The following is a 21,821-nucleotide window of genomic DNA, read 5'->3' as shown; positions in this document are numbered from 1 at the left end:
CCATCACCACTGTCACCATCACCATCACAACTCTCACTATAACCACCACCATCACCATCACAACTGTCACCACCATCACCACCACCACCACCATCACCATCACAACTGTCACCACCATCACTCCCAACACCAACACTACCATCACAGTTGTCACCACCACCACCACCATCACCATCACAACTGTCAACTGCCATTACCACCACCACCAATACCACCATCACCATCATCACCACTGCTAACACTGATTGACTATTACTATTGTCAGGCAATGCATTGAGTTTTCTGTATATAATGTCTATACATAATATCTCATTATACTTCGATAAGGGAGAGAAAAGTAATTGTTTTATAGATGAGAAAACTGAGACCCAAAGAGTGTAAATGACTTGCCCAGAGTCACACAAATAGTAAGTAATGAAACCGGAATGTGGGACCAGGCATTCTGGCCATGGGGCCTCTTCCCTTCGCACCCTGTACCAGAGATATGACTGGCTAACAGGGAAGGGTCATGTCTTCCTGGACTCGTTATCTAAAGCAAGGAATGCTTTGACTTGCTATGACTCACAAAACCCACTCGTTTTCGTTGATCTAGATGGAATGTATGACCCAGTCAAGAAAAGCTAAAAATGACTGCCTGCAGTCTCTAGAGACCTCAGGAGACTGAGGGACTTGGGGGAACAGGTGGTGGACTCACACTTTCTGCCAGCTGAAGGTTGTAATTTTGGAAGAGAGAGGAGCATACGAGGAGCGGACAGCTGGCTGCACAGCAACCACCTCGAGGCAGGGGGTCGCTCTCCTGACTGTGCCTGTTTGTTGTACCAGACTCACGGGCTCCCGGCTGGCGCCTGAAGCTCCACCGGGGGTCAAGGCTCAGAGCAGGAGGAAGAAGAAGGAGAAAAGGGTCTTGATCAATCTGAGGACCCGAGGTATAACATGAAAAGGAAAACCACCTAGAGGAGGCATCCCAGAATCCTCAGGGAATCCACAGGCCTTTCCGGCAACAGGAAAATTCTCCTGGCCTCAGACCAGAGACAGGACTGAGCACAGAATATGGGTCAGAAACATAAGAACATGAAGTAAGGATGACAGCGACCATTCGTTGAGCTCGCGTGCTGAGTCCTTACAGGCCTGAAAGTAGCACATCTTCACACCAGTGCGGTAAGGGAGCCGGTCAGATGAGGAAGCCGGGGCTTTGAGCTCACACAACCAGTCCGTGAGGGGGCTGGGCTTGTGCCCTCAGCCCGCCTCTCACCATTCACTCTGTCCTCCTGGCCCAGCTTCTAACCACGCCCCCGCGCGGCCTCCTGAATTTTGACTCAAGGTACCACGTCCATCGCAGACACATCACAGCAACTTAAGGAGATGGGACTCGGGACTAGAATGCGGCCACCTAGGATGCGGGTATTCAAATGAGATCTATTGGAGAGGTGGGGCTTTGTGTTGTTAGCTCTAATACACCAAGTGCATGGAGTCAACGATGAAGTTGGTGGGAGAATGACCCCATCAAGCAAGGAAAAGTGAGGTGTAAGGAAGGAGGGAGAAGAGAGAAACTGCAGTTGTCTCTAAATATTTGAAGGCCATGTCAGGAGGCAAAGGAGGTAGTTCTTATTGCATAGAAGAAGGGACATCACAAAGAGTCAGGTCTCAGCTCCATATAAAGAAGGCAGTCCTGGGGCCCCTGCGTGGCTCTGTCAGTTAAGGTCTGGCTCTTCTTTTCAGCTCGAGCTATGATCTCAGGGCTGTGAGCTCAAATCCCACACCCAGCATGGAACTTGCTTGGGATTCTCTCTCCCTTTCCCTCTAACCCTCCCCCACACCCACACATGCTCTCTCTCACTCTCTCTCTCTCTAAAAAAAAAAAAAGGGCAGTCAGGACAAGAAATGACAAGTGTTGGTGAGGATGTGGATTGGTGCAGCTCGTGTGGGAAACAGTATGAAGGTTCCTAAAAAAAAAAACTAAAAATAGGGGCGCCTGGGTGGCTCGGTGGGTTAAAGCCTCTGCCTTTGGCTCCGGTCAAGATCCCAGGGTCCTGGGATCGAGCCCCGCATTGGACTCTCTGCTCAGTGGGAAGCCTGCTTCCCCCTCTCTCTCCCTCTGCCTGCCTCTCTGCCTACTTGTGATCTCTGTCTGTCAAATAAATAAATAAAATCTTTAAAAAAAATAGATATGTCATATAATCCAGTAATTCCACTGTTGGGCATTTTCCCAAAGAAAACAAAAATCCTAATTTAAAAAGACATAGGCACCCATATGTTTATTGCAGTATTGTTTACAATAGCCAAGATATTGAAATGACCCAAATACCTATCAACTGATGAATGGATAAAGATGTGGCAGATATACACTGGAATATTACTCAGTCACAAAAAAGAATGAAATCTTGCCATTTGCAATAATGTGGATGGACCTAGAGGGTATTATGCTAAGTGAAGTAAGTCAGAGAGAGAGAGAAAAATACTGCATGATTTCCCATATATGCAGAATCTCAAAAACAAAATAAATGAACAAACAAACCAAAAAAAAACAGAAACAGGCCCACAAATACAGAGAACAGACTGATGGTTGCCAGAGGTGAAGGGGAGGAGGGATGGGCAAAAATGGGTGAAGGGGAGTGGGAGGCGCAGGCTTCCCGTTATGCGATGGGTAGGTGACGGGGATGAAAGGCACAGCATGGGGAACGTGGCCAGTGACACGGTAACAGCGGTGTCTGGGGGCAGATGGGAGCTACCCTTATGCTGAGTACAGTGTAAGGTGTAGAGTTTTGGAGTCACTATCGTATGCCTGAGACGGATGTAATAGTGTATGTCAGCGACACTTCAGTTAAAAAAAAAAGTCAAATAGGAAATTAAAAATGGAGTTACAAAACAAAACAAAAAAGAGTAAACCTTTATAGCATACATATTTTTTAAAATGAAAATGAAAAAAAAAATAAAGAACGCACTTGTGACTATTTTGTCTGTCCAAAGGCAAAGGGGGCTTCCTCCATAGGGGGTGAGCTTCCTACCCCTGGAGGCGGTTAAGCAGAGGACGGTGCCCGCCTGTCAAGAATGCTGTAGGTTCCTGCATTAGGTGGGACTGTGACTAAGGGTTCTGTGAACACTGTGCCCCTGTGGAATTATCTAAGTCTATCAAGGAGGCCCTGGACACAGGTTCAGTATGCAGGGTTCAGTCCTTGACCCCCGAGCCCTCAAGTTCTTCTGTGCTGAGCATGCACGAGTCATGTCTATAAAAGGAGAGGGGGTGCCTGATAATCTCTAAACAATTACATTCTAAAGGCTGCGATTATTGGGATGCAGGTGGGTAGACTTTTTCTGGAGGAGTGAGGAAGGAAAAGAAATCCCAAAGCTGTTCTCCCAGCCCCCATCTGAAGGCCTGGGGCTCGAGGCATTTTGCAATGGGAGCCCCTCCCGCCCCAGCCTGTGCTAAGGGATGTTCAAAAGGTGCTAGGGAGGGGTGCCTGGGTGGCTCCGTGGTTAAACCACTACCTTTAGCCTGGGTCATGATCCCAGGGTCCTAGGATCAAACCCTGTGTGGGAGAGCCTGCTTCTCCCTCTCCCTCTGCCTGTTGCTCTGCCTACTTGTGCCCTTTCTTTGTCTGTCAAATAAATAATAAAGTGTTTTTTAAGAAAAGAAAGAAAGGGGACGCCTGGGTGGCTCAGTTGGTTAAGCAGCTGCCTTCGGCTCAGGTCATGATCCCAGCGTCCTGGGATCGAGTCCCACATCGGGCTCCTTGCTCCGCAGGGAGCCTGCTTCTCCCTCTGATTCTGCCTGCCTCTCTGTCTGCCTGTGCTCGCTCTCGCTCACTGTCTCTCTGACAAATAAATAAATAAAATCTTAAAAAAAAAAAAAAAGAAAAGAAAGAAAGGCTAGGGAGCCAAGAGGCAGGAACCGTGGGAGCTGCCTCCTCCAAGCACTTCAGTGGGGCTCAGACCCTCCCCGCAGTCAGCTGGGCACACCCCCTTCCTCGATAGGCCCCTTCATCTTCTCTCCCAGGCCTGGCTCCCAGCTGGACACGAGGGCTTCTGGCCAGCCTCTCCCAACTTGATCTGCAGTTTCTCTTCCCCCCACCGCTCCGAAGTACGCATCTGTCTGGTGGTGCCAATAGAGAGGCTCGTCCTCTGGTAAACTTTGTCCCATGACCCTTACCCCCTCCAGAGTGGGCCTGCATTCCCAGCATCTCCCAAGCACCTTGGATGCTGACTCCCTTTCCTGCCCCCGCAGACAGGGCTTGAGCAACAGGCAGAGGGCCAGCCGCCACGTTCTGGGGCCCTGGCGCGCGTTCCAGGGTGATGAGGATGGGGAGTGAGAACAGCCCCTGGTTGGCGTCAGTCTTACCAGACTCTAACCCTTGGCGAGGGGAATGTTCTGCATACTATAAGCATGTTGGGGGAGGGGCAGGCACAGGAAACTCTGTCCTCCTGGGGCTACAAGGTCCTCTCCTTCCTGCTCATCCAGCTCCTACTATGTGTTGAGCACAGCACAGAGAGTGCATTTCCGCACAAAACACAGACAGGGTCCTTGTCATGGAGCATACGGTCCAAGAGCAGGAAAAAATTAGATACTGAGCTTATCCCCTGCAGCTGTGCTGCTCGACTTGACTCTGCTTGGAGACCTTCAGTAGGTCTGCAGGCTCCCAGGTGCTGCTGATGCGACCGGTGCCCAGGCCACAAACAGTAGTGCACTAGGTTAGCTGTTTGAGGGCAGGCCAGACGCGGGACAGGGTCTGTCTGTGAGGGATGAAGAGCGGCCAGGATGACAGAGAGCTTTCTGGAGGAATCCTAGCATGTCTTTCTTTCTCCCTCACATCCAGTCCTCCTGTCCAGCAGCCCGGGCTCCGGGGTCCTTGCTTCCACCTGGTAGAGCTCGGGCAGGTGCCCGGGCCAAGCTGGGAGCTGCTATGGGAAGGCCAATTTTCAGGGAGGGGTTTCCATCCCTGGGACTGAGAGGACAGCAGAGGTCAGGGGCCCTGGGATGTTCTTCTCAGTGGCATCCCCTTGTCTTTGCAGACTGCGCTGGGTGCAAGGAGGAGATCAAGCATGGCCAGTCACTCCTGGCGCTGGACAAGCAATGGCACGTCAGCTGCTTCAAGTGCCAGACCTGCAGCGTGATCCTTACCGGGGAGTACATCAGCAAGTGGGTGTCTCCCCCTCCCCCATCCCTGCCCGGCTTCCAGGACCCCTGCATTCCACCGGCCTGCCCCAGGGGACCTTCACCTGGATCTCCCGGGCCACCTCCTTCCACTTGGCCTCCAGCCACCACACTCCCACAGCCACAAAGAACAGCTCTCCAGCCTGTGGGCCCTTCCATGCCGCTTCCTCTCCCTGAGATGCTCTTCTTGCTGTGTTCGCTCCTCCCCTCCCTCTGGTCTGCAGCCATCCGCTTCCTGGGAGATCTCCTACGGTCCCTGCTGCTGCCGCTCCCCCAACCCCAGCCCTCCCGGGGTCTGTTCCCTTCACGCAGGCTCACACCGTTTGCAATCATACTCTCATCCATGTTAACTTCTGACAATGATGATAACCCTAGCTACCGTTCACCAAGGTTTTATGACGTACAAAGGATATGCTAATGGCCGTGGAAGGGTTATCGCATTAAACCCCACAACTCCCCCCATGAGGCGTCTGCTCCCATTTTAAAAACGATAAAAGCAGACAGAGGCTTGAGGAAGTAAGTAACTTGCTCTGTGATGATATTTAATGTCATCCTCGCCTAGGCGGAGTGTGTCTTTTTTACTGCTGTTGCCGTTAGCGCGATGCCCATCCCCTGGCCAACAATACAGTTGTTGAATGAATTGAATTGAGATGAGATACAGGGGACACGGGAAGCTATCAGCAGAGAGGACCCCACCCCCAGGGGCCGCACTGGGTCCCACAGGAGGAGCCCCGCCCCACCCCCTTACCTCCAGACTCTAATGACCACATTCCCAAAATCAGGCACCGGAAAGAAGTTGATGGCCACAGCCCCTCACAGCGCTGATGCTGTCTGAGCCAGACACTGCTGGGGCGCGGGCTGACCCACTGCCAGGATAGGGCAAGCACGTAAAACTGTAGCGTGTCTGGGTTTCTCCGTCAGGAGAGCTATTGTCTAACAAGGGAGATAAACTAGATACATAAAAAAATTACGGCACCAGGACTTAGGTGATGGGGAGCTCAAGAGTTTTGTTCTTTTAGACCCTTTGGATTATAAGCAACAGAAAACCCAGTTCAAACCCACTTAAGCAAAAATGAGTTTATTGGCTCAGAAATGGGAAGGCCAGAGGCCTGCTAACTTCCAGCACAGCTGAATTTAGGGGCTTAAAGATGTTACTGGCACTGCGGCGGTCTCTCTCTCTCTCTCCCCCCTCCTACTAGCCCTCAGCTCTCCCTTCCTCTGTGTTGGATTTATTCTCAATAAGCCCTCTCCCAAGGGTATTAAAGAGGATCACCGGCATCTCAGGGTTTCATTCTACCAGCGTAGCAAGCCCAGCAGAGAGACGGAGGCCCCTTTCCCAAGGACCCCAGCAAGAGTCCCACGGTTGTCCCTGATGTGGCCACCCTTGGGTCATACTCCCATTCCTGACCAATCACTGGCCAGGAGGACGTGACTCCTAGAGCCAGAGAGTAGCCCTCTGTGACTCACAGTAACTGTGAGTGGAAGGGAAAACCAGGAGAGGCTATGGGCAGAAAGGGGACACTGCCAGACAGCACCGTCTGGGTCAGAGGTCCAAGTGACAGTCTCAGATTATTCTGAGAAAGAAAGGAGCACTTCTAACTAGCAAGGAGTGAAATCTGGAATCTGGGAGAGCTTCATGGAAGACAGCATTCTTTGAGCCAGACCTTGAAAACGAGGGTAAGATTTGAAAACACACAGAAGGAAAGCTTGTAGGCGGAATGCCCAGCCTGGGCAAGGGCAGGCTGGTGCCTGACACACCCATCGTGTCTGCCCGGAGCTCCGACGTGTGCGCAAGTGCACCATGGTCCCAGGCTGCAGAGGGGAGCTGAGGTCACGGCACCGAGAGCTTTGAAGGCCATGCTAGGAGGAGGTTGGCATCTCGCTCCGTGCCTGCCAAGTAAGAAGTGCCCTTACTGAGTCTCCGGCCTGGAGTCCTTGAGTCTGTGAGCCTCAGCCAGGGGTGTGGGGTTCATGCAGAGCTCCTCTCAAGAAGGCCCAGCACTCCTAAGGCCTCTGCAGCCTGGCGCTGGGCTCCTCATCTGGCTGCTGGCGCGGTGGCAGGCACCAGAGACACACCGCCTCCGGGTTTGATGCCTGGGTTAGCAGCCCGGCCTGGGTGATCTTGGCAAGGGACTTAACCCTTTGGAGTCTGTTTCCTCATTTATAAAAACAGGGATAGGAAGACCTACCTCGACAGCAGCCTTATAAGTGTCTAGTGAATACGAATTGGACCATCTCCGTCTTTTTAGAATCAGGGCTATTTTCAAATTCCCCAAGGTCTCCTGACCCCGGGTCCAAACAAGGCAGGATTGGCATGCATACACAAATTTTGCTGGCTCATTGTACCCACCTCCTGACCAATGACTTTCTCCCTGAGCCGAGTCACCCTCCCACACCCACGGAGGGCAGAGGATTGGCAGGGATGGGAGGAGCCTTGTCTCGGGGGCCTTCAAACAACAGTCTGACCACTGGCCTTTGCAGGGCCCTCTCCTTCAGGAGAACACACGCTCCCTGCCTCTCGGGGTGGGCTCCAGCAATCCCATCATGGCAACAACTTAGAGATGAAACAAGGACATGTCTGTCTTTCGGGCATCTCTGAGTCAGCCAGTTCTGTTACACCCAAAAGTGGGGGAAGCGTCCCTCTCTCTTCAGGGACGCGTTAGCACCACAGAACCGTGTCGTCAGATCCGGTCCTTAGAGTCAGGCAGGGCCCAGAGCTGGGGTGAGCTGTCTGATGCCCCCAGCTACCTCCACGTCCACCTTGAAGGCCCCTCTCTGCCATCACGGGAGTTCTTCTGGCAGCCATTTGGTGTGTGGTCATGACAGGCCGGGCCCTGAGCCTGAGCGTGAGCCCCGGGGCATATGGCAGCCCTTTTCTTCAGGCCATATGACCACCTGGGGGCGGGGGAGGGGGGGAACAGAGTGCTGGTTTGAATCCAGCTTTAGGTCCTCTGAGTTGAGTTTTCTCATCAACACGATAGAGGAAGAGGGATAGTTCTGACCTCCCAGGGCCGTGACGATTCAATGAAATAATCTATGTAAAACCTCATCCGAGGGCCCGCCATACACCTGACCATCCATGTCAGTGGCTGTTAGTAGCAGGGGGCAGTGTAAGAATGACTCACAATAATCTTATTACTGCTTGATAAGCACATGGGAAGGGGTTAGGGTAGGTTCCTCTTATCTCCTGACCCGGAGCAGTCAGATGATTCACTACAGGCAAAATTTTTTTTATCAGGTGAGGAGCCCTGAAGGCTATGCCCAAAATTTGACCCCATCGATGACCTCCTGGAAGGGGCTGGGAAGAGGGAGAAGACTTCTCCCTTTATGTCTTTATAAGGTGTCAAATGCAAATACTACCTATTCTAAATAAAATAAAACATCATCCATTTTTACAATGCATTTTAAAAAGAGTCCTTGGAGATAAAGAGAAGTAAGTGGATGTGGAGAACTTGTGGGAGAGAAATAGAAGGGGACTAGAAGAGAGATCTTCTAGTCTTCTAGATCTTCTTCTGCCTTCTAGAAGGCAGATTCCTGGGCCCCCCTCCCAAGGGTTCTGATTCCATAGATCTGAGGGGTATCTGGGGAGTTTTTTTAACAAGCTCCCCCAGTTTTTCTAATCTCGATCCAGTCATCACTGGCTGCAGGTCCAGGAACTTGCCTGTGACACCCCCCATGGACCACCCCCCCAGCCTCCTCTCCCTGTGTGCATTTCCTCTCGCAGGGATGGCGTTCCGTACTGCGAGTCCGACTACCATTCCCAGTTTGGCATCAAATGCGAGACTTGTGACCGGTACATCAGCGGCAGGGTCTTGGAGGTGAGTGGGTTCAAGTAACTGGGAAGGTGTTTGTGCGGGATGGCCTATGACTCCAAAAGGTCATCACTGAGGATGCCTCCTTCAGTAGCCTACCCCACCCCCGCTGCCATGACCTCAGCTGAGTTTACTCCCTGACTTGAGTAGATAATTTTGCCTCTCTGGGCACCCCCAAAATGAGAAGCTGGACAAAATTATTCCTGGATCCAAAAATGCTGTGCTGGGACTATCAGTGTCGTCTCTGGACTCAGACCCAAATAGATCACCACGGAGGGACAATTGTGGTTTTCTTCCCAGCCCTGCTAAAGGGTGGAAGCCATTTTTAAGTTTTAAGCATTTGGTAAGGTGCTGATCTAAGAACCAGCTTGTCTAGCGGTTGGCTCCTTAGCTGGTCCATTGCCATGACAACAGCTGTCCCCTGCCTCTGATGACCAGCTCGCTCTGCCTTTAACAGGCGATGCGCAGCTGATTCCCTGCCCTGGACCCCTGTCTGCTGCCCTTCCAGGCCTTCCTTCCACACCCTGTGGGTCCAGAAAGCTTCCTATGCTTTGGGACCACCTATCTTGAGGAATTAAAAACAGGAAAGAGTTTGATACAACAGACGAACAATAGCCTCAGAGCAGGAACAATTGGGGTCAGATATTGACTCAAGGGCTAACTCGTGCTCAGGTTCACGGTGAGTGTCTTTGCCTCTCCAGGCCTCAGTGTTCCCTTCTGGTGGTGGCTGGGGGACGGCAGACTGGGACAGCTCTTGTGGGGGGGCTCATCAATCATGTTACAGCTGGCCAGTTGATGGCAGTCACCTGTGTTGAGAAGGATTCTGCAGTCACCTCTGGGCCCAGCAGGAGAGAGTGTCGCAACCAGGGAAGGAGTTGCCCAGGAGATGCACTGAAGCTGAGCCCCAAGGACGAGGAGACTGTCTGGTGATGTGCTAGGAAAAGAATAGAACTTGACCCCTTCAGGGAACAGAGAAAAAAGCCAGTGTGGCTGAATTATGTAAACTGAGGCTCAGGAAGGTTGGTCTAGCACACAGGGCTTACCCCATAGGGCTTTGTAGCCGTTTAGGAGTTGGATTTTGTAGTAAGTGCAATGAAAAGGTATTGGAGAGTTTTCAACCGAGGAGCAACGGTGTTAAGATTGTAGGGATTCCGGGGTGCCTGGGTGGCTCAGTGGGTTAAAGCCTCTGCCTTCGGCTCAGGTCATGATCCCAGGGTCCTAGAATCGAGCCCTGCGTCGGGCTCTCTGCTCAGCAGGGAGCCTGCTTCCTCCTCTCTCTCTGCCTGCCTCTCTGCCTACTCGTGATCTCTATCTATCAAATAAAATAAATAAAATCTTTAAAAAAAAAAAAAAAAAAAGATTGTAGGGATTCCGAATAAGATAAAGGCACAGAGCTGATAAACCATGAAAGCTTCCCAGGGAGCAGTAGGAGTGCGGAGTGGAGGAGAAAGCAAGCTACAGGAGCACAGCTAAGGTGTTGGCCCCGGTTTCCCAGGGCCCCATTCCAGGGTGAGGAGTTTGTTTGGGATTCACTGCGCAACAGAGTGTGTGGAAAGACTGAGCATGAGTGACCCACTCAGAGCTGTTCCTCAGAGGAGGATGGTGTGATAGACAGAGGTTACCTTCGGAGGAAAGAACCCGGAAGTGGGAGACCGGCGAGGAGGCCATGATGCCGCGGGCAGGACTGGAGACCTATAGTGGCAGCAGACAGAGAACTCACCTGCCTCCCGCGTGATGGCAGTGGGATTCCCACAGCTTTGCTCTGGGGCCACCAAGTAGACATGGGGTTTGAAGGAAAAGAAGTCAAAAGTTGTACCAGAGCATCAAGCCTGGATGGGAGGAAGCCTGGTGCTGCCCCCTGGGGAACTGGGGGCGGCCGGGAAAGGAGCTGATCTGGACAGAAACATCGAGTTCCATCCGAGACAAGTTGTGATTGAAATTCCAGGAAGCCTTCGAGAAGGCGGTCAGAAATGTGGAGCAGCAGAGCTCAGGAACACAGCTCAGGCGTGGATGGCATAATCTCAGGCTAGGATTTGAGGAAGCGGCAGCACCAGGGGAGTCACCCAGGATTGAGAGGGAAACAGAGAGGAAGGGAGGGAGGAGTGAGCTGAAGGCACCCTGGGGAACAGGTGGCACAAGGAGGCCGAGGGGTTGTCAGAGAAAGAGGAAGAGCAGTCAGGCCTGTGGGGTGAGAATGGGGGCCAGGCCACAAGTGCTTCAGAAAGGAGGGCAAGGTCCACCAGCCTTGGCGAGATTCTGTGGAGCAGGTGAGGTCTATGTGGGCTGAGGAAAAGCCAGGAAGGGGGGAGGCCTTCCAGAAAGTTTCAAGTCTGCAGGATTAGAGAGGAGAGGCATCTACACCGTAGTGGGGGTAAAGGTCTATGGGATGAGAGGTCATAAAAGAAGACTTTTTTTTAAGATTTTATTTATTTGAGAGAAAGAGAGCGAAAATGAGCAGCTCCCTGCTGAGCAGGGAGCCCCAGGCAGGACTTGGTGGAACTTGATCCTGGGACTCTGGGATCATGACCTGAGCCCAAGGCAGATGCCCAACAGACTGAGCCACCCAGGCGCCCCAAAGCAGACTCTTCTTTGGAAAAGGAGGAAATCTGGATTACATGCAGGGCTCCAGACGAGAATTCATCGTGGCATTTCCAGGTGGCTTTGAAACTATGTCTGCAGTGGCTGTCCTCTCCCTCATGTTATTGGGTTTAGCATCATGGGAACCTCCTCTCGGGCTACTATTGTAACCAGCTTTTGATTGATTCCATTTGTATGAGGCTCCATTAGCGTCGTGGACTTATTGATTTTTTTTTTTCCTTAGCGCTGGAAGAGACTTTTAGCTATCAGCTAGTTAACCTCCTCGTTTTACAGATGAGAAAAGTGAGCCCTAAGACCTGTGATGTTATTCCAAGGTCATACACAGAGTTTCTGGTAAAGCAAAAACTAAAAATCTAGAACTCGAGATTCCTATATCCCATGACACGTGCCCACAGCTCTCAGCCACTCAGGAGTTGGTCTTTGAGGTTCCATGATGTCATGAGATACATGGTTGGAATGAAACAGGTTTGGATTCCAATTTCACCACTTCTAGCCATGAAACTGGAAGCAAGTCACTTTCTCTGAGACTTAGAGTCTTTCTCTATCCTGTCAAATTCTACTGTCATTCAACTTCTCATGGATATGTTAGTGTAAAATAATAGAAAATAAAGCTATTGGTCTCTGTCCCCAGTTCGTGGCACAGTGCTCCTAAAATCTCTGCAATTTCCTAAGTGTTAAGAGCACTAGGAGCATCTATTGTTTTAAAATTAGTCTTTGACCCTGGTTCCTGAGGCAGAGTTCCTAAATCTCCTGGAATTTCCTGGGTGGGTGGTGATAGGAGTGTCTTTTGTGAATGAGGTGGCTGGATGGGGTCCTGGAGAGATTCAAGATGGGAGCTGGTCACCAGGAAGACCAAGCCATGATTGGAAGCTTGGAACTTCCAGCCCCATCTCCCATCTTCCAGGAGGGGCAGGGGGAGGGGCTGGAGCCTGAGGTAAAGGGGGATCACGCCTATGTGATGAAGCCTCCGTAGCAGTCCCCAAAGGATGGGGTCTGGAGAGCTTCCGGGTGGCGGAACCTGTGGAGGTTCTAGGAGAGTGGTGGGTCAGGAGGGGACATGAAAGCTCCGAGCCTCTTCCCACACACCTTGTCCTACGAATCTCCTCCAGCTGGATGCTCATCTCTAACCTTTATTGTAGGTAAATGTGTTTCCCTGAGTTCCATGAGCTATTCTAGTGAATTATTGAACCCAGCTTGGGGGGCATGGGGACCCCAATTTATAGCCAGTTGGTTAGAAGCAACCTGGGTCTGACAACCTGGGACTTGGTTTGGCATCTGAAGAGGCAGCCTTGTGAGACTGAGGGCTTAACCTGTGGGGTCTGACGATCTTTCCAGGTAAATAGTTTCAGAACTAAAGTAAGCTGTAGGACGCCCAGCTGTTGTCTCAGAGAATTGCTTGTTGTGGAAATCCAGCCCCCAACACACATCTAATGTCAGATGTCTTGTGAGTAGGGTAGTCATGTGAGAGTAAAGGATACATACAGGAGTATCTTTATAGGTAGTCAGAACCTTTTTGGTTGCAAGTGCAGAAATTATACTGAAATGGCTCAAGCCAAAACAGAAATTTATCAGCTCCCATAATAAAACACCCAGATGGAGGGCTTGCTTCAGGCCCAGCTGAATCCAGGACTCAGATGAATGCATTTGGAGTATCCTGCCATCCTGGCTCCACTTCGTCCTGTGTTGGTTTTATTCTCAGGAAGGCTGTCCTTCATGATGGGAGAGCTGGACACCAGCTGCTTTAGGATATAAGCCTATCAGACAGCATCTCCAGGGGAAGGAGAGCTTCTCTTTTCTCATAGCTCAGCTTGGGACTGGTTCTCCCTGGACAATCTCAGAGGAATCGCCAAACCAATAGCTGTGACCATAGAATTGGAATATACTTATTGGTGGGGTCAGCCCTGCTTAACCACATGGACTGATGTGAGGAATATGTAGGACCACCTGGGTAAAACCTGGTGTTGTTTCTGGAAGAAGAGGGAAGAATATTGGCCAGGCAAAAAACACTTGCCCACTACAGGGCCCAGGGCATTTGTAGAGACACAACAGTACGTAAGGAAATTTCATTTCCCCTTTCCCATTTCCTCCCTAGACCACCCCACCAGCCCTTCCTCAGTGACAGAGCTCAACACGCTGAATGACAGTCACACTCCCTCCTTCCTTGTCTGTGTTCTCTCCAAGGAGAGCCAGACTGCCCAGGACAGCCTCTCCTGACCTTGCTCTGATTCTCAGCCTCTCCGATATGCCCCGTTTTTCTGCACTATTTTCTTGATTTCTGTTTCTTAACAGATTGTCCCATCTTAACCTCACTGACTTGGTTTCCCTTAATCTGGTGCCAGCTGGTCTGGCAGCCTCCCTCCCAACTTGCTTCCAAGTTGTCACTGTGATAGTGCACAGCGTCTCTCGGCCTGGGTGGAGTGATGGGGCGCGACATTGAGGAAGATGCCAAGCTCGGTTTTGCCAAGGCGCTGTTGCCTCCCTGGAAAACAGGTCTATAATTGAAATGAAAAAGAGACACAAAGTAGGAAGAGGCTACTAATTAAACCGATTGTCCTTGTCATGGTAGGAGAGGTTCAGTCCCATGACATACCAGCTTGGGAAAATAACAGGCTCCTCCCAAAGTTTGAACACAGTTTGCTTTGGTGATGATAAGGGCATTTCATCGTTGCTGGAAGCCACACAAACCAGAGCAAATAAGGAACACTGGAGATTTCTTTTTTCCTTTTTGAAAAATCTGCCCTTTCTTCATTCTTGCTAAGTTTTTAGAATAAATCAAGTATTTTTCAGAATAGAGAAACCCAGGCCTATCCATCCACCACCCCCCCAAAAAAGATTCAGAAATAAGCCTTTGGCGTTATTCAATTATAATTTTTGAACTGGAAAAGGAACCCATTAGCATCCCACCAGACTGGGAAGGGGCCTATAACAATTTTCCAATATCCATTAATTTTCTGCAGGCATATCCCACCTCCCCGCAAATTAACCTTGCCCTAACATGCAGAATATACACTTGACTCTTAAACAACACGGGGTTAGGAGCACTGACCCCACACAGCTGAAAACCCACGTAGCCTTTTGACTCTCCAAAAACTTAACTAATAATAGCCTACTGTTGACTGGAAACCTCACCCATCACATAACATCGCTTAGCACGTATTTGTGTGAGGTATGTGTGGTATACAGTATTCTTAAAGTAAGCTAGGGAGAAGAAAATGCTATTAAGAAAATCATAAGGAAAAGAAAGTACAATTACAATGCTGTATTTATAGAAAAATATAGTCACCTGTAAATGGACCTACGCAGTTCAAATCCATGCTGTACAAGGGTCAGGTGTACCTTCAAAACAAGCCCCGCCTTCCCACCCCATCGCTGAGCTGAATTCCTCCATATGAAGAGTCTGGAACCACCACTGAAGGATCCCTACATGCCAAGTCCTCTGGGCTTGGATTGTAGTATCAGAACAGTCAGCATAGAAGTGAATGCTACACGGGGGACCTGCACCCCAACACCCCCACCTCCATGACCTCTCTTCCCAGGGCCAGTATTTTTTTTTTTAAGATTTTATTTATTTATTTGACAGACAGAGATCACAAGTAGGCAGAGAGGCAGGCAGAGAGAAGGGAGGAAGCAGGCTCCCTGCCGAGCAGAGAGCCCAATGCGGAGCTTGATCCCAGGACCCTGGGATCATGACCTGAGTCAAAGGCAGAGGCTTTAACCCACTGAGCCACCCAGGCGCCCCTGGGGCCAGTATTGCTACCAGTTTCCAGTGACACCTAGAGATGTAACCTTCTCTGAGGCTCTTTCTTCCCCCATAGAAGAATTTGCACTGCTATGGTTGGAGGGGAGCGCCTGGGTGGCTCAGTGGGTTGAGCCTCTGCCTTCGGCTCAGGTCATGATCCCAGGGTCCTGGGATCGAGCCCTGCATCGGGCTCTCTGCTCGGCAGGGAGCCTGCTTCCTCTCTCTCTCTTTCTCTGCCTGCCTCTCTGCCTACTTGTGATCTTGTCTGTCAAATAAATAAATAAAATCTTTAAAAAAATAAATAAATAAATAAATAAAGTAGTTGGAGGAAAGGAAAGTGGGGATAGTCAAGGGGGCTCACCAAAACAAGACTGGGGTGAGCTGGGGGATGGGGCAGAGACACTGGGGTGCAGCCGTCACAGGCCTGGAGCCTCAGTGTCAGCAGGTCCTGCCTTTGTGGGGCCCATTATTTGTCCACTGAGCCCTAAAAGCCTGTCCTTCATGTGCCACTCTCAGAAGTTTTGCCATGTCTATGGACCTTACCTAATACTTCCTTACCTAATACTTTCATTGGCTTTAAGTTGGCTCACTTACAAATAATAAATAAATAAACAAACATGCAATAGGAAAACCAAGATCGCTTCCTATAGTGCCAGTAACCAAAATAAATATATATATAATATATATGTATATATATATCCTCTATTCTCTCTCTCTCTCTCTCTCTCTCACACACACACACACCCACACACACTCACACAGCTCTAACTGGATTCTACTGCTTATGGAGGTGCCAAGCCTCAAACCTATTCTCATTCTGAGAAAGGTAGGTTAGTAAGTTTCCGACAAATGTTAAAGACACAGTAGCACCAACTGGTACTCTCGATTCCGCTGACTCGGTTAGAAAAGCATATGACTTGATCTCAGGGTTGTGAATCCAAGCCCCATGTTGGGTGTCAAGATTGCCTAAGTAAATTCAATTTTTTTAAAAATGGAAGCATTGAAAGAGGATTGAAAAGAGGTCCTGTTCTTCATTGATCCAATGTAGGTCCCAGGTCCCTGTACCACTCAGAGTCACTCAGGTACAGCCAGTGATAAGGGCCCCATTCTTGGGGAAGTAATGAGATGTCCTCCAAACAAGATTGTTTCCTCATCTAGAAATGAGGAGGTGGGACCAGTGGACTCCAAGGGGTCCTTCCACTGCCAAAATAGAAGTGCGGGTGTCCGGGGAAGTCCCCTGAACTACCTTCGGGGTCCCACGGCATAGAATCACCAAGCTTCCTGGGTGGGTGTTTAGATGTTTCTGGGCTCCTCTGGGTAGACTCCCAACCAACCTTAGAGTCACAAAGGCACCAACAATGCTAATGTGCCTAGGAGATGTTCACATCCGACCTGCCCTGTGGACAGCAGCACCAGCCCTGACCTCCTCTTTCCTCTCTCGATCTCCACAGGCAGGAGGGAAGCACTACCACCCTACGTGTGCCCGGTGTGTCCGCTGCCACCAGATGTTCACGGAAGGTGAGGAGATGTACCTCACAGGTAAGAAAACCAGACCTTCTGGAAGCCATCCCTGTCCACCCACGTCTGTAAAGGAGAGACCATCTCCTTCATTTCGGTGTTATCTTTGTTTTTGGCTTGTCCTCAAGACTGCAATTAATTCGCCCCACTCTGGGTGGTTTGGGAGAGTTGCCGTTGTGGCTAATGTGAAGTGACATGTAATCTGCCTTCCGTCCCTGTGCGCCTCCACCCGCTGCTCAGCTGGCCTGCTTCCCGGGACTGTGCTCTGAGCAGACTCTCCTGGCTCCGTCCGGGGGGCGGGAGCGGGAGCAGAACCAGGCTGAGGGGTCAGAGAACCCCACAAAGATGGCTGTGTTGCGGGACATCTGCAGCATCACGGCCTCTCCCTCCCACCTCCCTCTCCCGCCCCCCCACAACGCAGAGCACCACAGCAGACTGCCTGGGGCTTCCCGCAGACTCTCGGGGTACACCAAAAGGAATGGAAAGGAACCAGCAGTCTCCAAGAAGTAAAGAGGGACTGGTCCCCCTCTGCCCCCTCCCAAGTCCTAGCCCTCTGGCCCCAGGCTTCTTGCAAGTCGGCCTGTTAGTCCCCAGGCTCTGTTTTCTGCTCCAGCCTCGGCCCGGTCCATCCTCCCAGAATCTTGTAGTGTTCTCGGCGGATCCCTGTCTTCAGGGCCCCTCGCTGCCCACCACTGTAGGTACCCTCTCACCGAGGTCTTGGACTGCCTTTCCACTTCTAGCCCTGAATAAACCCAACACGTCGGCTGCGAGAGCCTGCCTGCAAGTGCTTCTCTGTCCACTCAGCAACCATTTCCTGAGACGCTACCGTGCGAGGGCTCTGCCCCAGGGCCCCTAGCGAGTTCCAGCCCCAGCCCCTTGCAGCAGAAGGGGCCACAGTCAGGAATCCCACAGATAACTGACCATGGCAATAAGCTTCATGAAGAGGGGAGGTATGGGACTCTGAGAGCCCTAATGTGTGGAGTGGGCGTTGGGGAAGATGCCCTGAGGAAGGGCCAGGAGCCGGGACCCAAAGGATGTGGAGCTAAGAATTGCCCCGTGAGGGGACAGAATCCGCCAGGCTCTAAGGCAGGTAAAGAAAGCACAGGTGTGGGGGCCATAGCGGGGGGGGGGGGGGGGGGGGCGGGGTGAGACCCGGTCGGGGGCAGAGGCAGACAGGGAGCTCATTCCAGGCTGCATCCTCATCCTCATTGCTGCGCTTTGCTCTCCTGCCTGCTGGCTCACTCCAGTCTCCCATGCCCTCCTCTGGAAGTCCTGCCATTCTAGGCTGAGGTGGGTCACTCTGGACTTCACGACCCCCTCTGGTGCCCCCAACCCCGCCCACAACTTACACAGTCCCTCCTTCCTGGTCCCTCCAGCTTCCCGTGGAGTCTGTTTGCTCCTGGAGCCTTCTCCGGGAGACTGTTTGCTCCTGACATGGACCCCACTAAGTCCTCACTCTACAGGGGGTCATTGTTGGCTGATGCGTGGGCTAGGAGAGCCCTTCCTCCACATTTCCCCTCAAAGCAGGACTAAGGCCAGGGAAGCAGTCACAGAGCGTGTGTCTTCCTGTCACGCTAGGCAGTGTATGCTTTGCCTAGAACAGGGTTTCTCAACCTTTGCATTGTTGACACTTTGGGCCAGTAAAGTCTTTGGCGTAGGGACTGTCCTAGGCCATGCACGGTGTTTAGAGGCACACCTGACCTCTACTCGCTCAATCCCAACAACATACTCCTTCCGGTTGTGACAACCCAAAATATCCCAGACATCCGCCCTGGGGAGGCAAAATTGTTCTCGGTTGAGAACCTCTGGCCCAAAGATAGTCAAGAGAATCTCATATCTTCTACTGGGAATGCTGGAGCAGGAATTCTTGGTTGGGTTGGACTAGGTGTCCATTTCTAAGATGCTATGAGCTTACAACTACCTACTTATATGTACAGTCAGAGAGGTAGCACAGATGGAAGGTCCCAGAGGTCACTCTAGACTAGTCGAACAGCCCTCGTTGTATAGATAGGAGCTATGAGGCGCAGAGGAATGTAGAGCATGTAGGGGCAGACTGGCTTTATGATGCCCCCCCACCCAGGGGCTCTTCCCACCTCACCTCCTGGGACCCAGGCTCTGCCTGCTACTTAGGTCCCAACAAGGACTGGGCCTTCCTCTTCCATCAGTGCTGATCCCTAGCGCTTCCTGCTGCAGGACACTGGGTTACGTGCGGGGAGTCCCCCTGAGTCTCAGAATCCTGCATGATGTCTTTGTGCACCCCGACCACCAGGAATCTGGACTGTGCACTTAGTTTGGAAATTCTTTGCATGGTGTTCCTCTCCCCCTTTCCTGGTAAGCACATTTCCTAGTGTTGGAACTACTCTGTCACTCACATCTCTAGAATCATCAACATCTTTTTCTACCTGCCCGAATTCCTAATCCCAATCTCCCCATTGAATGGCTGGCCGCACTGCTTACCAAGTTTTTGACCTTGGGCAGGTCTCTTAACACTGAACCTCAGTTACCTAGCCTGTAAAATAGGCTAATAACAGTCCCTATAAGATATGGTAGGTTTGTGACACATGGGAAGTTCTTAGTTCTTTCATTCATTCAGCAAATATCTATTGAGCACTGCCTGTGTGTACCCGGTGCTCCCTTAACAACTGGAGATGTAGCAGCGAGCAGGTCTGATAAGTTCACTGCCCTCACGGAGCTCACATGCTCGTGTATCCAGAATCTCCAAGCCTTGCTTCTGGCCAGAACGTCACAGAATGCTGAAAGGGTTAAGTGATGAGGGGAACAGTTTGGTGATCATTCCAGAGAATGTGCAATCAAATCTACGAGAGAGAGAGGCCTACGGGAGGTGGGAGATATTTTTAGTGATGAAGAAGGGCCTGTCACCCTCCTCCTTAATTATCTCCATTCCTACCCTCCTGGCTCCTAGGAGAGTGGGAGTAATTGCAGGGCGTTCAAGGACCTGCCTCAAGGGATGCTGTGTGATTGTACAGTGAGGGGGCCCAGGCCTTCCCATGCTGGAGTCATGCTGACTCTGGCTGTGGGAGTCTTAGGGGATGCTGCCACCTGGAGGTTCTGCTACCCCTGAGAGCCGGGCCTCTGATTGTCTTGGACATCCGCCCGGGGGCCGTGAGAGGGGTAACTAGCCCTCAGAATGATATTCCCCAGAAATGGCAAGAAAACTCTCCGCATAGACAGCACAGAAGTGAAGAGAGCTGGGAGTCCTGGGTTCAAGGACCAACACGTCTGCAGATGGGCTGTGACCTTGAGAAATGACTTCTTCTCTGGGTCTCTTCCCTCACCTGCAAAATGAGAATAATTGTTCTCCCTCGTTCATACATTCAAACCGGGGCCATGCTATGTGCCAGGCTCTCTGTGATGTGCTGGGAGCTCAGACATGAGCAAAGCAGCAGTGCCTGCTTCCTCAGCGGAGTGTGCTCTCAGGAGGGGAGGCTGACTTCAATCAAATAGAAGCATAGATATAATGACCAGCTGTGATAAATGCAGAGAAGGGAAAGTGTGGGAGCCATGGGAGTGTGCTTAGAAGGCTCCTGATCTAGTCTGAGAGGTCAGAGGAGGCTCTGCTGAAGAGGGGAAATTTCAAGCCAAGATCTTGGAAATGAGTAGGAGGTGGGAGGGTGAAGAGGGGAGGAAAGATGGTGGAGGCAGGGGGAGCAGCAGGTGCAAAGGCCCGCTGTGGGAGGAAGCATCCTGTGGTGGAGAAACTGAGGCAGGCTCCCACACCCCCCCACCACCCGCCTACAGAGAGCAGGTGTGCTCCAGAAGGCCCTCATGAATATCAGAGACTGAATGCAAAAGTGCAAAGTGCCCCGTGCAGAAGCAACATACGAGACAGAAACAGAGAGCAAGCGAGTGAGCATTAGGAAGGCTGCAAAGTTTAAAAACCCAGTCTCGTCAGTTCTGGAGCGGCACACAACGAGGCATTGGCAGCGGGCCTTGGGAGGTTCTTCCGGTCAGTTTGTTTGTGTTTTAATTACGGTGTGATGGCTTTCTGATGAGCTCTAATTGGGAGAAGGCTGACGTCTGTTGAGGGGAGAACTTCTGGGGTCCCCCCGGAAACCAAAGCACGTTTTCTTCTATTTGTTTTAAGTTTTGTTGTGCATTCAGTCTTTTAACTGCTTCTGTAAAGATGCCAGATTACTAAACTGTTTGTTGTCCAAACCCTTCATTTGGGTTTCACCAGGAAATCACGTCATTGATTTCGTGCAGCGGAATAAGAGCCAAGATGCTACAGGTTCAGGCAAAACACACCAAAATCACAAAGCTTACAGCTGCTGGGTTGGCGGGAGTTTTTCTAAACCCAAAATGTGGCTCATCAGATAGAATCTGGCTTTATGCTGAAAACATCTGGACCAGGGGAAAAGGAGAGATAGACTTTGTTCCTGTCCGTCTTTCTACGCTGCATACACCCCTGCTCTGAGGGTCTGAGAGAGAAGGACGCTGGGAATCCAGGAGCTCGGCTGCGGAGTTTTAAACGGGTCTCTGTTATCATTCGTATAGTGAACTACACAGGCAGGAAATCCTGACAAACCTGGCTCTGCTAAAGGAAGAAATGTAACAAATTGTAGGTCCTGCTAATAATAATAATGGCCCATCAGCTGATACTGGTGGAGTACTTAGTATGTGCCAAGCACCGTACTACAAGTTTTAAATGCAGTCTCCTGTTGTATCCTCCCAACAGCCCTGTGAGTTAAGAGCCATGAATATCCCCCATGTAGAGAAGAAGAAGGTTAGAGAGGTTACGTCCCTGGGCCAAGGTTAGCTGGCCTATCTTCCTAGGCTTTGTTTAAGGCACTTTCTCCCATTTCTTTTGAGAATCCTTTTCTTTTTAAAGATTTTATTTATTTATTTATTTATTTATTTGAGAGAGAGAGAGAGAACGAGCAGAGGGAGGGACAGAGGGAGAAGGAGAGGAAGAGGAACAAGCAGACTCTCCTGAACTCAAACTCGGGGCTCAATCCCAAGACCCCGAGATCACGACCTGAGCTGA

General features: G+C 51.0%; 1 protein-coding gene across 7 annotated transcripts in view; it reads left to right on the top strand.

The window, feature by feature from the left end:
* ABLIM3 (actin binding LIM protein family member 3) overlaps window positions 1-21,821 on the top strand; it is a 109,361-nt gene that overhangs the window by 53,349 nt on the left and 34,191 nt on the right. For all 7 annotated transcript variants that reach the window (XM_032337376.1, XM_032337375.1, XM_032337374.1 and 4 more), the window contains exons 6-8: window positions 5,008-5,134; window positions 8,874-8,967; window positions 16,750-16,837. In XM_032337376.1, the coding sequence (XP_032193267.1) occupies window positions 5,008-5,134; window positions 8,874-8,967; window positions 16,750-16,837 (309 nt within the window). The remainder of the gene's footprint in view (window positions 1-5,007; window positions 5,135-8,873; window positions 8,968-16,749; window positions 16,838-21,821) is intronic.

The sequence above is a fragment of the Mustela erminea genome, chromosome 3 (assembly GCF_009829155.1).
Source record: "Mustela erminea isolate mMusErm1 chromosome 3, mMusErm1.Pri, whole genome shotgun sequence".
NCBI classification, from domain to species: domain Eukaryota; kingdom Metazoa; phylum Chordata; class Mammalia; order Carnivora; family Mustelidae; genus Mustela; species Mustela erminea.
The sequence above is the reverse complement of the archived record's forward strand: the minus strand, read 5'-3'. Positions and strand labels throughout refer to the sequence as shown.